The 19,170-nt window shown below is 27.5% G+C and overlaps 1 protein-coding gene across 10 annotated transcripts in view; it reads left to right on the forward strand.

Moving 5' to 3' along the window:
- The window catches only part of LOC105844737 (uncharacterized), a 132,431-nt gene that overhangs the window by 10,895 nt on the left and 102,366 nt on the right, over nt 1-19,170 (forward strand). For 7 of the 10 annotated variants that reach the window (XR_010640310.1, XR_010640311.1, XR_010640309.1 and 4 more), the window contains exons 2-6: nt 3,612-3,657; nt 8,155-8,511; nt 10,530-10,865; nt 11,629-11,795; nt 12,260-12,362. Coding sequence is in view for 5 of the 10 variants with exons in the window: in XM_065804199.1 (XP_065660271.1) it covers nt 3,612-3,657; nt 8,155-8,511; nt 10,530-10,865; nt 11,629-11,795; nt 12,260-12,362 (1,009 nt within the window). In the remaining 5 variants the exon portion in view is untranslated. Of the gene's footprint in view, nt 1-3,611; nt 3,658-8,121; nt 8,512-10,529; nt 10,866-11,628; nt 11,796-12,259; nt 12,363-19,170 lie in introns of those variants that run through there. The other 3 variants (XM_065804201.1, XM_065804203.1, XM_065804200.1) reach the window with 2 other exon arrangements.

Below are 19,170 nucleotides of genomic sequence, written 5' to 3' on the forward strand. Positions count from 1 at the left end.
ATAATTACTCGGAGAAACGTTAATCTTTAAGCCTTAATCTTTAAAATTTTGTTCGGATACTTATTTAATGCTAAAAAATTGCATAGTTTTAATGTATCTTAAGGTGGTAGACTGCTAAAAAAAAAATTTTAAAATCTGACATTATTCCAATTGATTTTCTCATTTTAAACACGATAAATAAGATTTTTCCTCTTTCTAATTTTTGGTCAAATTTAAGTGTTTTTAGGCCTAAAAAGTGCAAAGTTCTTGGAAAAGATATCTCAAAAAGTAAAATATATCAAGTCTCAAAATTTTACAGTTGTGTACCTTTTAAGTAGATAAATGTCCTGAGATAAACAAAAAATTTGAATCTTTTTCAATTTCGATGCACCATAAGCTTTTTCTATGCGTCTAAATTTAGGCCAAATTCCTGACCCCAAAACAGCCCAAAAAATTTAATTTTAATTTTTATCCAAAATTTCTTTATCTCAGGACATAAAGCTCATAAAAATGAACATCTGTACAAAATTTCAAATCAATTGGACAAATACAGCTCCCGCAATCTTATCCAGAATATGAAAAACTTTACAACAGAGAAAAATGCAAATAAAACTTTATCTTTTGAAAATACAAATATTTTGAACTTTGAATTTTGAAAATACACTTGAAAACAGGTTAAACCCCCCCCCCCCTTTTCATATAATGTTCCTTCTTCATCATTGTGCTTATCATCAAACCCCTTCCTTGTTGCTCTAAGCTTTTTTCTTTGTTTTTTAAACTTTTCAGATGATTTTATGTCCATAAGCTTTTCACGTAGCACATCACTATTTTGAAAACCGTTTTTAGTAAAATGTCCTGGTAAAATTCCTAAACTGTGAAGAACATCTATCATACCAGTTTTACCATCATTAAACTGTATGACAGCAGATGCAACACTAATTTCAAGTGTTGACCTACCCACGTACACATTTTTTGGGCATTTTGTCCAAATTACATTATTGAGCGATTCATTTGCATTCTGTGTTTCTCCATCAAGACATCTTTTTAATAACTTGTTTGCACCAAGATCTTTGTGTGAAAAAATAGGTTTTATAATTTCACAAACAGCTTCTGGAATATTTATACTGTTTTTATAAGTCAAAGTTTGATTAATCTTGTCCCTTTGATATTTACACCACGAATCGCTAGTACGAGGACAATACTTATGGCGTTCTTCATCGCTGCTGCTTTCAGAACAGTGATGAATTAGTCCTGCTATTGATTTTTTCATGCCATACAAATTCCCTTTGTTTTGTCGTATACTCATTCCATAATAGTTTTGCAATGTATTAATGACTTTATCTGTCATCCTTCCTTTTCCAGTAAGTCTTTTACCATCTTTTAAAATTTTTCCCTTGTACAATACTTTAAGAGAGCGTAAACGAGACCCAACTCTTTTTTGAACATGACTGACACATTCACTTTTTTCAATTTTATACCCTGGGTAAACATTATTACTTTCTATATTTTGGTAAGACTTACTGTCACCATCACCACAGTATTTTGTATAACGCAGTTTGTTAAAAACAGTTGATCGTTTAAATATTTGCAATGCCCCAATAGCTTCCATTGCACCTGCACTACCTTTGTGATTAATTGGGCAAATATGTGATTCTACCCAGTCATTGTATCCCAGTATATCTTTGTTTCTCTGCCAATATTGGCAACTTTTACAATCCTTTATGAGAGTTTGAGTGTCAACACACTTCCCATTACTAATAGCTGTAACAACACCGTTCAGCGAGGAAAAACCGCGTCGCTGCCACGTTCCATCAACACTTACAGTAACATTTTTTATATCAGGGTCACCAATAGTAGACTCACTTGTACGTTGTGCTTGTGCAGCTGCTCGCTTCATTGAATCTTGGGCAACTTTGATATAAGACGAATGCAATTTATAGACAATGTTATTGTATGTTTTTTTTGCATTGGTGGTGGACTGTTTATTATGTTACAAAAACTTTCCATTGCAGCATAACCTTTTCCAATTTCTCTGAAAGCTACACACATTCTGATATTAATGTCAAACGATTTCATGCCTTGTGTTTCATTATCACTGTTTTTTTCAATTTTTTAAGGTAAAAAACTCATTTTGCCATTGACATTTTTTTGCAGTGCAAGACAAAACAAGTTGATGTGAAAATCCTTTCTTTCTTGATAAATCATTATTCAATTTTATTAAAGATTGGCATTTTGGACAAGAACCAACAAGATTTAAAATTGAACTCAAGACATCAGAATTAAATATAATGTAACATTCAGGATTACTATCTTGACTAATACTTGGAGTATCAGAAGTAGGTAAATTTAACTTTTCAGCAGATGCTGATTTGCTTGAAGAAGTATTTGTTAGAGATGTATTATTTGAGGTATTATTTGAACTTGAAGTAGTATATTCAGAAGTCAAGTGAATTTTATTCGCAAGTAGTCTATAACATTTACGTTTTTTGCTTTTAGACTTATTTCTTCTTTCTGCAGAACCCATGTTGATAGTATGCACTTTTATCGAGTTAATATATAGTAATAAACCAATTCAACAACGTTGTTCTTTCACACCATGTCATTTAAACATAGAAAAACAAAAAACAAAGAAGTAGCTATTGGTTTGAGTGCTTAGATTTTGTAAAATTTAGTTAAAATTGCCTTATTTTGACGTTGCTATGAGCGTTGCTAGGGGAAGCAAAATCACCCTACTAAGTTTAAACTGTTTTTTTAGGCCTTTTTATGTTTTTTTGTAAAATAATATGTATGTTTTTAAAAACAGCAATAGTTAAAGTTTTTAACTAATCAACTTTTGAAAAACTACTTTTTTCAATGTTTTTTAGCAGTCTACCACCTTAATTTTTTATCAATTAAATATTATTATTGATATTTTTTTTTTGTATATTGAATTGGTAATAAAATTTTCTTTCAGAATAATCATTTCTTTTATTTTTATAAAGTTTTTTTTTTCGGAAATAACCTGACAAAGTTTATTTTCCATAAAAAAATCTTTTGTTCGGATACTTATTTCTCTAACTGTATATAAAATAGATAATGTAAAATCATGGTATAATAATAATAATAATACAAATACTCTTGTGCGTTTATATACATATACATATATATTGTTTTATAGTAAGCCCGTTAATATAATTTTTTTTTATAAACTATTACATAAAACATTAACTTGGTTTAACTTTTTTTTGAAGCTGTTTTCCTCTGGATGCAAATAATTTTCTGTTAATTATATGTGCGTACAAATAACAAACAAAATTAATTGTATGTGCATAAAAATAACAAACAAATTAGCTGTACGCGCGTAACTTTAACAAACATCTTAATTGTACACGCGTACAAATAATAAACAAATTAGTTAAACGTGCGTACAGATAATGAACAAATTAGTTGTACGCGCTTTCAAATTATAAATAAATTAGTTGTACGCGCGTTCACACAACAAACAAATTAGTTGTACGTGTGTACACTTAACAAACAAATTAATTGTACGAGCGTACAAAACAAGCAAGTTAGTTGTATGCGCGTACAAAAAAAATGTTTTGATAAATAAATGTACTAAAAGATAATTTCTTTTTTTATTGTTTTTGTTTTAGAAAATTTTGCTGTTCCTAATAACCTTTTACGCTAGATTCAGATCAGGTTTGAAATTAAATATTTTTAACATTTCTGTTATTAATAATAATAGCTTAATATATTAATAATAATAACTTATTACTAATAATTGTATTTATCAGTTTAGGGTATTTTTTTAAAGTTTAAAAGTGTTTTTGATGTTAGTAGCATTAAAAATGGTAATAAGTCTATTGTTAGCAGGGCTGGCGCGAGTAGGTGTCAAGTGGAGGGAGCCATTACAATTTTTGGCGACTTAAAAAAAAAAGTCCTCGTTTTTTAAAACTTACCTGGTTGCCATTTGCCAACTGACTGTCTAAATTTGCTGACTGGCTTGACTAAAAAGGTCAAATTTGCCGACTAATTGATAAGGAGGGAGGGGTTTCTCCTCCTCCCTACACACACACATCTCCCCCTCGCGCCGGCCTCAACTGTTATTGATTGTAACAATTTTTAACGCTGTTAAAACTGATATCAGTTTATGCCAGTTTTTAATGTTAGGATGACGTCGCTAGTATCAAAAAAACTTACTAACAGCAGCACAGCTAAATAACAAAAACATAAGCTATAACTAAAAATGAAAAAAAAAATTTCAGTTATGTATTAAGTTTAAGCTTATTTTCATGGTGGATTCGAAAATGTCATTTAAATTGGTTAAAAATAGATATTTATTACTGATCCACTGTTTTATTAAGGTGGTAGTATGGTCAAAATTCTAAAATCGTTTTTTTTTAACCAAACAATATTGATTTTTTCATACAGTATTAAAAAACCGCATTAAACATAAAGTAAAAAAAAATCAAAATTTTACATTTGAATCCAAGTTTTGGATCGCGAAACCTAAAAAAGTAGGAGTTACAGTATATACAGCTAACTGGTCAAATTTTACCCCAAAACAGCCCCCTTTAAGAGCCCATAACTCTGCCAAAAAATAACATAAAAAAAAAATACATTGCTTCAATGAGTTTATCAAATATATTATTACAACTGCTCAAAATTTTAAAGCACCATAACAAGTAGTTCTCAAGTTATTTATCGCACCGTGCTCAAAAATATTGTTCTGAGAAAACAGCAACTTAAAAAATTTAACATAGAAAAAAACAAGTTAAAATATAGAATAAGCTCTGATTTTATTTCTAAAGATTTCTGATCACTCTTCAACGTTTTAGCTAATAACAATGTTAATAAGCTAAGTTTATAATGAGTTTTAACTAATATAAGTACCATAAAGAGGTTAGTATTCTTGTTAAGAAAAATACAAAAATTTCGAACTTAAAAAATTTTTTTTTAAAAAAGTAAAAATTATGATAACCAAATTTAAATTTTTAAAACAAATAGTTATATCAACTGAAAAATAGTAAAATTACTACAAACATCCAGGGCCAAAAGCTATTCCTTTACTTTGTTCATCTTCATCACTATAACCTTTTCGTTTTGCCCTTATTTGTTACCGACGTTGCTTTACCACATCAGTCAATTTTTTTGCAATATTTTTACTTTTTTGACTATCTCTTTGATTGCAAAATGTAATATAGTTTTTTCCAGGATTTATACCAAGCTCTAAATAAACATTCAACATACCAGCTAATCCTTCATTGAAATTAATAACAACTGATGCTGCACGTATCTCTAAAGCAGTTTGCCCCACATAAACATCTTCATTATTGTTTTGAGTTTTTCCGTGAAGGCACTTTTTTAACAAGCTTTCATCTGATAAATCTATGAATACTGGTTTAATTATGTCTCTGATAACAATAGGCAGTCCAGGTTTTTCTTTATAAAAATTTGTTTTAATAATTTTATCTGCTTGGTATTTGAACCAAGTATTGATGGTTTGAGGACACATACCATGTCTTACATCAGAAGATGATGCCTCAGAGCAATGAAATAATAGAGCTCCTATAGCTTTTTTTAATTCATAAACAGATTTCCCACAACATTGACGAATTTTTTTGTCCATCACTTAATAAGCTTTTATTAGCTACTTTTAATTTTCTTAGTCTTGCTCCAACTCTTTTTTGAATATGACCTACACATTCAAGCTTGGTTATTTCTTTTCCATCATATGGATTCTGTTTTTGAATGTCTGAAAATGCTTTAGAGTCACCATCTCCAAGATAATTTATGTACTTTATTTTTTTTTCTTAAACAGAGGCATTAAAACATTCAACAAGCCCACCTGCTTCCATAGATCCAGCAAATCCGATATGATATAGGTGACAGTCATTTTTATGTTTTTGCATAAACTCTTCTTATTCATCAGAGTTAAACTTATCCTCCCAGAGTTCACAAGCTTTACATTTTTTTGTGCAAACACGATAGTCAAGGCATTTTCCTGTATCAAGGTGTTTTTCTGTATCCTGGAACAGTTACTATACCATTTAAGAAGTTATGTCCTCGTTTCTGCCATGTACCATCACAAGAAAAGGTAATATCGGAAACTCCAGTATCATCTCTCATTTTAAACTCAAGAGCAGCATTAATCATTGATTGCGTTGCAATATATTTATATGACAGAAATATTTTATTTTGAACATCACTAAATGTGGCTTTTTGAATTGGAGGTGGTAAGTTTCAAAAACCGCATAGTTTTTTTATGCACTATGCCCTTTTCCAATTTCACGCATCGCAACTACTGAACGTAAATTTATATAAAAAAACTTTTCAGAAATTTTACTTTTTCAGAAATTTTCAGAAACTTTTTTCAGAAACTTTTCAGAAATTTTACATTTTTACTCGTATAGAACTTTGTTTTTCATGAACACTTTGTGCAACTCATTTTTTTGTAGCTTTTTCTTTTTTTAAAAACTCTTGAGGCGCCAATTTTGCTTCTTCTTAAAGCTTCAGTTTTCATATTAATTGATTAAAAATAATAAATTTATTTTAATCTACAATGAATAATTTAAAAACAGTAACAAACAATTATACTCTAGCTATATTAAACATCAGTAACTGAAATAGATAACATATGCTTTTATTATGCAAGTCACCTATCAATCATAACAAGAAATTAGATGATAACAATTTATATAAGTGCTGGTTTTAATGTTTTCACGGCAAAAAAAGAAGCCACTAAGTAATCACTAAGTAAATTCTCAAAACTTGCCATAGAAAATACTTGCTTCAGGCAGTTCAATAAGATTATAGACATGATGTTTACCTTTGTTGCTATGCCGATGCTAAGGAGCAATATTTTCTGGTACTATTATTTTTATGAAAAATAGACGGTTTCATATAGAATGCATTAAAAAGTAAATAACACTTACGTGCTGAATGAAAATCCCAAGAAAAGTTATATTTACAAAATCAAAAAATTTGAAGTTTTTGACCATACCACCTTAATAATCGGAGAACAATCATGATATAAATTAAATGCCCCATTTTAATAGCAAAACTTCTTACAACAGAGTTTCAATAGTTTAAATTTTTTTTAATTTGTTCCGTTAAAATATTTCCACAATTAAATTTTCGATAGAAACCAGGCTTTTTTAAAGTCATGTTTGAAAAGGATTTTAATTATAACCGAGTATGAAAAAAAGGCGAATTTTAAAAGGTTTTTATTGTAATTTTTTAAACTTCAACATCGAATTAGAGCACTTTCTGTTGATTTTCAGATCTATGTTTTAATACGTTCTTAATTAGCATAAAATTTTCTATCATAATCAGCAATAAAAAAATAAATAAAAAGGAAAGGGGGGGGGGGAGGAAATGCAGTAGCGCCAAATTTTCTACTAGTAATTACTTAAAAACTTTTTTATTTCCAATTTTCAAGCTTAAATATAAAATATAATAATATAAAAAATATAGAATAGTTATATTTATAAAATAAAACAAAAAATAATATTATTTAAAAGTTTTAAAGTAAATATCTAAATAGTTTAAAACAACTTTTAAAATATTTTTTAAAATTTTAATACTCCTCTATTTTTTATTTTATTAATTTAAATGAAATTATATTTAAGCATTAGAGCAACATATTTTTAAATCAAATCAAATAAAAATATATATATAAAAAAAAGTTCCTGGATTTAAATCAAGGAGCTTTCCTAATAAAGGATACTTATCTATTCATCCTATCAATACAGGGTACTAAACCATCAAATTCGATAATCTATAATATTAACAGCCACAGCAATAACAACAACAAAAACAACAACAATTAACATTTTTAAGATATAGTTGGTTTTTTACGAATTTAGTCGGCTTGTCGGGTATTTGACATCATTCTAAGCGGGAAAATTTTACTTTTAAGGACTTTTTTTTGTTTTGTTTTGTTTTAGAAGCCAGTCGGTACTTTTTAAGGATAAACCTTCTCTCCCCCCCCCCCCCTCATTTTAGTTGTAGAATCGCCTCTGACAACGGTAACAGCAATAACAACAACAAAAAATTATCATAATTAAAAAAAATTTGAGTGAATAAATTTGATTAAATTCTAAACTAATAATTATATATGTTATTTTTTTAAAGAGTAACAACATATAATTTTTTAGCCACAATATTTGATTTCATATAATTTATTTCTATTAGCGTTTCCTCAGTATTGTATTAATGATGGTGTTACAGATTTTCAATTGACATCAAGTGGCTATTATGTTGATTCTTCTATCTCATGTGTTAGTGTTTGCAATTCTTATTCTCCAGGAGTTTTCTTTTATGCATTTTTCCTTGAAAAACAACTTTGTTTCTGCAAAAATTCGTTTCAATTAAATATTTCTCCAAGCAGTTGTAGTACAACGCAATGCCTAATTGGCAGCTCAAATTGCATTTTAAGCAATTACGAGTATTTTCCACTCTCATTAGGTATTATTGATTGGGAAATAACTTTCAATCCTACTCCTGCACTTGTTGATAATGAAGTTCAAATACAAACAAACATTTTAAAAGGTAATTTTTTTTTTATCTTTCTACCTCATTTTCAAAAGTTACCTTTTTATCTACCTCATTTTTATTGTCTATTACTTTATCAGTTTTTATTTTCTATAGTACTTTATTTTAATGTTTTATTTTACTTTTTGTTTACCTTTTTTTTATCATCATTTAGTATTTAGACTTGTTTTTATTTTTATTTTATATAGTACTTGTATTTTTTAGTTTAGTAGTGAATTGAATATTTTTAGTATTTTTTCCTCAAATTATGTAATTACATATTTTTTATTTCATAATTTTAGTATTTTTTTCATTAAATATTTTTAGCATTTTTTCCTCAAAGTATGTACTTTTAATTCTTTTTAATTTTTTTTACTTAATTTATGTTGCACAAACTCAGATTTGGCTGTTTGGATTTTCTGTAGTGAGGTCTTTTTTTTATTGCAATAATGATTTATAATATAAGATACAAGTGATAATATAATTAGCAAAAATGTTGTATATATCATTATAGATGCCATTAGATATCTAACAATAATAATACTTATAACTACTTTAACAATAAACGAATTAATATTGAACTTAATGTTCCTGCTACTGCTACTGCTACTCATTTGTCTGTGTTTGAGACGAAACTCACGACAGCCATTACACCTGAGTTAATAATGAAAAAGAGTTGTAGCACTTATTTTATAAGAAAATGTAAATGAAAGTGTATGCATATATCAACCTTATTTAAACTTTAAATTATGTAATGTTAAAAATTAGATCAAGTTTTACTTTTACTTTAAGATTGCATTGCGGCAATAATATTATACATTCCTTAGTTTTAATTTATAGCTTTTAATTGCCGTTTATATACTATAGCAAACAAAAGGGAAAAAGTTTAAAAAAAGCTTAGATATCCTAAAAATATCAAAACATCTGGAGAAATTTGTTGTTCCTAAGTCACTTATGTTATTAATTTGCTTAGGTTATTATTTAGGATCGTGCATTTAATACACATAAAGAGATTAAATATATAACTTATAAAGAGATAACTTTCTTTCTTATAGGAAAAAAGATTTTACATTCCAACTTTTATTTTTAGCTAGTTAATTTTTATTTCTGTATTCAGATGAAGAGTTGCCAGAAAATCCTTAGTAGCTTCATGAAGTATTGACCAAAACTTATGTAATTGTGAAAATTAAGGCTCATTAAGCCAATCTTAGTTCTGAATAATTAGTGTATGGTAGTCAATAGTATATGTGTATATATGCCTATTATATATATAAAATTTGCACATCATTCTTATAACATAATTGGATATAGTCTTGAGTTTGTAAATTATAAGCACAAGGCTTGATTCTCACTGAAGTCTATTTTTGCACCTTGTATTTTTTCGAGTCAAATACAAGTTTTTTAACCCAAAAAAAAGTATATATATATATATATATATATATATATATATATATATATATATATATATATATATATATATATATATATATATATATATAATAAAAAGTAACTTTTTGCATATTGCTCTGCTTTTTTATACAAAATTTTATAAAATAACTTTAGCTTAAGGGTTTTTTGTATTTTTTAAAACGCATTTTAGCATATATTTATTTTTGATATATTATATATATATTTTAGCATATATATATATATATATATATATATATATATATATATATATATATATATATATATATATATATATTATATAACATATATATATTTTATATAGCATGTATATATTTTATAAAGCATATATATATTTTATATAGCATATATATTTTATATAGCATATATATATATTTTAGCATATATTTATTTTTGATAAAACATATTTAGTAAAAAAGAACAAATTTTGAAATCAAAAAATTTAAAACTTAAAATTGTTTTTTTTTAAGCACATTCTTAAAGCAATCCAATTAAACATAATTTCAGCATCATTCATTATTGATTATCTGAGCATTGAAAAAATTATTTATCTAATTTTTATGCTCTGATATATCTTTTTTTTTTTTTTTTTTTTTTGCGTATTTCAGGTGATGCTTCAAGTGCATATGTGATACCAACAACTAATGGCTTAACAACTAATGGCTTACCATCAGATGTTCAAAGTGTCAATGGCACAACAGTTAAAACACATTTTTATTTACCTGGTTTACAACTTTGGTCTCAAAAAATAGGAAATAAATATGCCAATCCAATTAACACATCAATTTGGTTACAAATAGATGAAAAGGTTGGAGGTGTATATGTAAATCCTTTAATTGTTAATGTCAACGGCTTCTACAATTTCTTTTTGACCATTACTCAAGGCACTAAAGTTAGTGTAAATATATCACTACCAATGAATAAAAATGTAAACTTTACTGCGGGTATGTATTATATTACAGAATTTTTTTTTTGTATTTATTTGTTATTCATTTTATTGCTACAACACGTTGCTTTTAGTACAGATAGAGTTTAGCTAAAATATGTTTATTGCTATTAAGACTAAATAATCTGATATTATAGTAATAAAAATTATTTATATTCATTATTTATAACAAATTAAACCTGACAAAGTTTTTGATAAACAATAAATGTTGAGCAAAATTTTTGCTATTATATGAGATAAAAAATCACATAAATTTGTATACCCACATAATTAATTTAAAAAATTTAGATTTCTTAACCTTAATTTTTTAAATTAATTTTGCATTATTTTTTGGAGTTAAATAAAGTGAAAAGTTTTAAATAAGAGAAATGGAGAGAAAATGTTTTCCAACTTATATCATTGTGTTTTTGATACGGAAGGTTTTTGATCAAATCAAATCAGAAAGTAAAGTTATTATATATTTTTTAAATAATACCAAAAAACATGCATCAATTTATTAAGACAATTATTTTATGTTTTTTTGTATAAAATAACTAGGATGATTAAAGCAACTTGTTTCTTTTTGTAGCGGCCTTGTTCTTGGATTAGGTTTGTGTTTGGAAGTTATAGTGCTGAGAAAGGGCTCTAACCACAAATAAAGTAACCTTGACTGTAGTGGCCTTTATGGTCTTGGGGAGGTGTATTAACATTGGAAAAAAAAAGAAGCCATAAATTTTTTTTTCCCTTTTTTATTTAAATTTTATACACTACATTTCTTTTAGATGTTATTTGCCTGTCGTATGGATTAGACTTGTCTATGTTTTATAATACATCTGATGGAAATTGTAGTCTTAAAGATGGTTTTGTTTTAAATCAAGTTATTTTATCGTCTGGTTATTTAAAAAAAATTAAATTAAAAGTTTCCAATACAGGAACATTAAAAATTCATGTAAGTTTTCTTTAAATGGTCTTTTGGTTTTTTTTTAATTTTATTTTTCTGTTGTGGTATTAATTATTTAGAGTTGTAAAGTGATGTTGGGCCAGGGCAGTAATTTTATTAAAACTATTAAAAAATTTGTTAAATACACTGTTGTCAATAGTTTTATTAGATTGAATTGTAATTCACAAGGCAACAAATTTTTTCATTTTGGTTAATTTTTATGCAATTATTTAAAAAAACATTGAATTATTTAAAAAAAATAGTTTAAACAGTGTATGGTTATAAATGATGTTTATAACCATACACTGTCTATTTTTTTTTTTTTTTATCAAAGTTGATTGCTCTCTTTTAGATCTTTTAATCCTCAGTTATTTTATGTACAAAGCCCTTGGCCCTATTTTATTGTGATATCATCGAATCTCTGCAGTTTAAGATTGCATTACAGTTATTATTGCTTTTTTTTTATTTCACAGATTTTGAGACCATCAATTAGTTCTACAATTTTTTGTGCTTTGGGATCAGGTTGCACCAACACTTTAAGTACTTCTAATCCAGTAACAGCTTTAGTTGTAAAAAGTAAGTTATTCTTTTTGTTTGTTATTCTTTTATGTTTGTATCTATTTTTCTCTTCTACAAATCCCATATTTTTTTTTGGATGCAATACTGTTGCAGTATATGGCTGTTTTTTCTGATGATGCCATTTCTAATTTAGACAACATGTGAGAGTATATATATATGAGTATATATATATGTGAGTGTATCATCCTCTATGTTTATGTCAAACATGAACATTTTCAAAAGTTTGTTCTCTTTGTTTCTTTCTTTTTCTTTTAACTACTTTCTTGCTTTTTTATTCGGGATTTACACCTACATCTAATTTATTCGGGATTTACACCTACATCTAATTTATGAATATGCATCAAGAGCCTGGTTGGATGTTAAATTAAAAAAAAATGGAGGGTTTTATATGTAGTCAAAATGGCGGGTTTTATATGTAGTCAAAATGGAGGGTTTTATATGTAGTCAAAATGGAGGGTTTTTATATGTAGTCAAAATGGAGGGCTTTATATGTAGTCAAAAGAAAGTTATTAAATTGTCAAAATATTTAAAAATATAAGCATTTCAATGGTGTGCATGATTATAGGTGAGTGGTATAACCCGATTATAGGTGAGTAGTGTAATCAGGTTATAGATAAAGGGTTTAATTAGACTGTAGGGGAATGGTGTACTAAAAGAATAGCAACACAAGTTGTTAAAAAGTATAAAATCAAAAGTAATTCATGGCAAATATATTGTATTTATATATTGTATTTGAAAGTATTTGAATTGATTATAAGTTAAGGAAAAAATAAGTTTACTTGTTAACAAATAGTTGTGTAACCAATAATTAATGTATGTAAATAATATACTATATGAAGTAATATATGTAAGTAATATATATCTAAGTAATATATTTTAATATTCCTTCAAACCACTTCAGGTGATTAGAGTTACTTAAATGTTTGTGGTTCAAAAGTGTTAAAGTATTGTTAGTTGCTGAAAATGAGTGGCTTAAAAATTGTTGTACAAAAAAGTGAATGCAGGTAAAGAAATATATGCTTTAAGTTAGGATGTGCCATACTATTTTTTTTTCTGGATTGAAAACCCTGTATTCTAAAAACTTGTATTTTTATATAATGTTACTAAAAAAAAGCTTAAATTAAAAAATCCAAAATGCTTAAGCTACTGATAATTGTGATTTAGGATTTATTTAAGTTTTTGCTTGTAGTTGTGTATTTTTGATGGCTTAAACTTTTTTTAATCATTTTTTAAAATCTATTATTGTTAAAATTCATTCCTGAACTTTATTTTGTTGACACATTAGATTGAGTTCAGTATTGCTTTTTGTTATGCAACATTCATTACTAAATAGTTCCTCTGTTTTGCTAAATTCAAATTCAAACCTTTCTTCCTGACTTCTAATTGTTTGTTGCAGTTCTTCAAAGGCTTTTTTTTTTTAACTATAGATATAGTAATTTTTACTAAATAACATTTTTTAAAATACTTCAAGTATATCTAAACATAATTAAAATACAAATGGTTGTATGTCAAAAGTTTGTCTTGAATTTAATTAGATTTTGTTAGTTGAAACAGGCAGATATTTTGTAATAAAATAAATAAACTAAAATAAACTAAAAATAATTTTACATAGGAGTTTAATTAACTTTTATTTATTAACTAATAATTAATTAAAAACATAACTAATTAAAAAATCTTACTTCTTCCTTCAATCTTCTTTCTCCAATTTTATGTAGCTTTTTGTTTTCTTATAAGTCTGCTAATTCAATTTGATGTGTACTGTAGTCCCTATTTTAGCTCTTTGCCCAAGTATAAAAACTCTTTTTTCTTTCGCGCAATTAATTTCATGATTATGTAATCAGACAGTTTTTCTCTTGAAAAGTAATAGTTTAACAATTCAGAATATCAAACAATTTGTCAACTTTGTCAAGTTTGTCAAAAAAAATCATTCAGTATGACCCACCCTACTGTAAGTAGTAAAATATAAGTGTAAATAGTTAAAAGTGATTGGTAAGTGTTAATATTTAAAACTAAATATAATTAAAATGATGAATGTTTTAGTTATTTCTTTTAAGCTTGAATACATCTTTAATTATTACGTACTTAGCATCCAATGTGTACAGATAGATCATAAGCATTTTTTTTTATTACTGTTATTACAGACTAGGTATGTTTGATATGGCAATATGAACAGTGTTCAATTTAATGCATTTGTAGCATATTATGTATAAATTCTTCTCTATATAAAAGTTAACCTAAGAATATACCTGCATACCTCTCTACATACCTCGGTGCATACCTCTGTGCATACTTCTGTGCATACCTCTATGCATACCTCTGTGCATACTTCTGTGCATACCTCTGTGTATACCTCTGTGTATACCTCTGTGCATGCCTCTGTGCATAACTCTGTACATACCTCTGTACATACCTCTGTGCATACAATATGCCTGATATGCTCAATATACTTAACAGGGTTGATCATTAAGGTCAGGTTACAATTAAGAAAGTTTCAGCAATAAGGAAATATTTTTTGTTTGTTTCTGAATTGAGAATGATGGTTAATATAAACATTGTTAAGCTGACTAACTTTTTAACAAGATCAATGACTTTGTTAAAGATGACTGACTTTTTGTTACATAATATTTTTTGAGTGTTTGTAATATTATTATGATGAAATAGTTTTTCAAAAGAAAAACCATCTAACCATTTAACATTAGTTTTCTCTAATCTGATTAAAAAATAAAGTCATTTGAAATTTGATTTGTTGGCAAATTGATAAGAAGTTATAGAAAGTGAAACTGTAATGGTTTTCAAAAATATATTTTTACACAGAGTTTGTGCAAAAGTTAACAAAAAAGTCTGCTGCTCACAAGTTGGTTAATTCAATAGGAAATAATTTGAACATCGAGTTTCAAGTTAACAATGGAGTTATCTGTCACACATAAAATGTTGAGTTTTAGGTTAATGAATAATTTAACATTGAGTAGATTAAAAGATAAATTCAACTTTTTTAGTTTGCTAGTGAATTAAAAGTTGTTTTATGCTATCAAGTACAAGCTGAACTTGAAACAGTATTTTTGTAATAAACCGAACTATATAATTAGTGCTTAGAAATAATATTTAAGTATAAATAATATTTAAGTATAAAGGGTGAAATATCAAACTTCAAAATTACAGGTTTTAAAATAAATATAAAAACTACTGATAATATTTACATCAAATATCTTCATAATACAATAAAAGAGTTTCAAATGAAACAACTAGTCAAGAATTTTACAATAATGACAGATACATTCAAAACTCTGATTGATCTTTTTATCAGAAACATTAAATATTTATAAACCTGTCATAAATAATGCTTACTAAAATATTTATAAACCTATCATAAATGATGCTCACTAAAATATTTATAAACCTGTCATAAATGATGTTTATTAAAGCAGCTAAAATAATTAACATCACAGCATATTGAATTAATTGCAAAATAACAAGAGTTGAAAATACTTAAAAGCCTAAAAAAGTATATAATATATTAAAAATAGTACTTGTAAAACATACATGAAAGAAAAATTACATAAAAACATAAATAAATAAAAAATTAAATACAGGAATAGTAAAATTATCTACAAAAATTGTGGAAAATAATCAATGCACTTTTTACAAACGCACTTGTGTTTGTAAAAAAGTGCTTAAATTAGGCGCATTTGCCTTAATATTAAAATATTTATGACAAACTTAGTTAATTTCACTGCCTGTGTGTTTGTATATATATGTATATATATATATATATATATATATATATATATATATATATATTTATACATATTTTCATATATATATATATATATATATATATATATATATATATATATATATATATATATATATATATATACATATATATATGTATATATATATACATATATATATATATATATATATATATATATATATATATATATATATATGTATGTATGTATGTATGTATGTATGTATGTATGTATGTATGTATGTATGTATGTATGTATGTATGTATGTATGTATGTATGTATGTATGTATGTATGTATGTATGTATGTATGTATGTATGTATGTATGTATGTATGTATGTATGTATGTATGTTTGTGTTATGTTTAAACTTCTGCCGCTGTTTGTATTTAAATCTTATATTGTGCTTAAATCTCTGATGCAGTGTAGCTAAGTTACCAACTAGTGACTCTAACTATAATACTTACACCCACCTTAATCTTTACACCCACCTTAAGTATTCTGTTAGATGTAATGTTTTTTCCAATGCTTTTCCAGAAAATCCCCATCAATATTTTGAAGTACTGCTTAAAGAAAGTAACTTTTTTTAACTACTCAAGGTCAGGTCAGGTTCAGAGTCATCACAATCACCCTGCTACTGGTATCATGTAACCCAGTATTACCTACCCCATGCCCTGCTGCTTTGTAGGGTTTGCTTTTTTTAGCAAAGGCTAGGAGAATAAACCTCAACTTAAAATTCTCCTACCTTGGGTGAGGTCTTAATTGAGCAAAGGGTAGAGATGATGTCATGATAAAAATGCTCGTCTTGGGCAGATGCTAACTGCATCCAGCTACATTATAGAAGGTCACCTAGGCAAAGACTTTAGGGATAAGTAGAATAATTCTTTTGACCAGCTGTAAACTGCTTCTTTATAGATGTACATAGATGTATAGAGATATCTGCATAGCTTATTGGTAAGATGGTGTGCTCTATCTATGAATGAGTCAAGCTCTATTTCAACTTAAACATTCCCAAAGAAACCAAAAATACTAAACATAACAAACTATCCCCACCACCTAACTGTTTCAATAATCTTTCACAAATATCTGTGGTCATTTCACCTTCATCTCCACCGTTGCAGTATGTGAGATTCAACCATCAGTGGAATTTCACCTCTTATAAAATTAACCAGACTTGCTTGCTTCTTGTAAAACTAATTTAAATTTGGCTGTTCCTTCTTCAGATCTCAGTATTGATGGGTACTATCCTTTATTTTGAAAAAGCTCAAATTGTCACATACTTGGCCTGGGCATATACTTACGCATCAATTCACCTATTTGTTGAGAGATCAGGTTTGAATCTTTAGACTATTCTTTTATGTGCTTCCGCTTAGCATCTCTTCACTCTATCACCTATTACTCTATCATATTTTTGTTCTTTATTGTTATCCTTCTTCTCAAAACTGCATTTTTTTAGATGTAATTTCTGAATAAATTGATCATGCACTTTCTTTTTACCCCTCTACCGATATTGTTGTTATTGGTAACTTTAATACTCATGACACTGAATGGTTTGACTCTAACACCACTGACCCGGCTGGCACTAAAGCCTATCACTTCTGCATTTTCAATCTTTTACTCAGATAGTTAACTTTGTGACTTGTTTTCTAGACAACCATAATCATTTACCATCACTTCTTGATTTGTGTCCTATTTCTGATCCTAGCTTGTGTTCAGTTTCTCTTTTTACTCCCTTAGGTGGTTCTGACCATACAATGACCTCTATAAATCTTTTATCTTGCAGGTCTTCTTCAGACTCACCCTATCATCGCACTACTTACTACTACCCTAAAGGTGACTGGGTTTCTTTTTGTGATTTTCTTTGTGATGGCCCTTGGGCTAATATCTTTTCTCTCTCTGCTTCTCTCTCCAGAACTTTTCCTCCTATATAACCTTCTGGATCCAGGCAGCTCCCTGTTATTCCCAGTTAAATTTTTAAACTAAATCTTGTATCTTAATCATCTTATCTCTGAAGTTTAATTTTAAACATTTTAGACATTAATCCGGCTTTTATTACTAAATTCATATCTCAATTAAATGCTTCTATGGCTTGTGATCCTGAAAACATTCCTGTCATAAACTTACAAAAATTTTTGCAGAACTCTCTTTTATTCTCTCTAAACTGTGTAATAAGTGTTTGACTGACTTGGGTTCCTGCTAGCTAGAAAATGAAAAGAGGATATTCTGACTTCTCCAACTCTGGTCTGATCAGTCTTCTCTCTATTATTAACAAGGCTTTTAAGTCTTTATTCAACAAATTTCTAAAATCGCATTTTGTGTCAAATAACTTATTGATAGGCAATCAATATGGTTTTCGATTTTCTAGTTTTTTGCTGACTTGCTAACTGCTGTGACTGAAAAATGATATTGTGTATTAGATGGAGGCGGCGAGGCAAGGGCTATTGCTCTTGGCATATCTAAAATTTTTGATAAAGTTTGTCATGCTGGTCTTCTCCATAAACTTGCTTCATATGGTATCTGGGAAAGATTTGAGATCGTCAAATCCTTTCTTTTTAAACCCTTTATTAAAGTCATTTATAAAGGGCAACACTATTCTTCATTTAGTAATACTCTCTGGGGTACCTCAAGGTTCTATCCTTATTCCTGTTTTGTTTCTTGTCCACATTAATGATCTTCCTGATAACCTTACATCTAAAGTTGCTCTATTTGTTGACAACTCAACTTTAAACTTCTTTCTTGATAAAAGACTTGCTCCTGATTCTATTCTTTACTTCTACAAATCTCTTATTTGTAATTATTTTGTAAGTATTTCCTGTATGGAGTACTTTTGTTATATTTGGATGGTTTTTCTAGTAATTCTCTTTCTCTTCTAGACAATGTCCAAAAAGGCCTTGTAAACGCGTTTGGACCTGATTTATCTGCCAAGCTTGAGCCTTTCTCCCATCGTTGTAAGGTTACATTTAAAAAAATATTTATCATGGTCACTGCTTAAAGGAGCTATCATCTCTATTTCCATCAGCCAAAACTCAATATTGCTTCACTCGTTATTTGGCAA

The sequence above is a fragment of the Hydra vulgaris genome, chromosome 08 (genome assembly GCF_038396675.1).
Source record: "Hydra vulgaris chromosome 08, alternate assembly HydraT2T_AEP".
NCBI classification, from domain to species: domain Eukaryota; kingdom Metazoa; phylum Cnidaria; class Hydrozoa; order Anthoathecata; family Hydridae; genus Hydra; species Hydra vulgaris.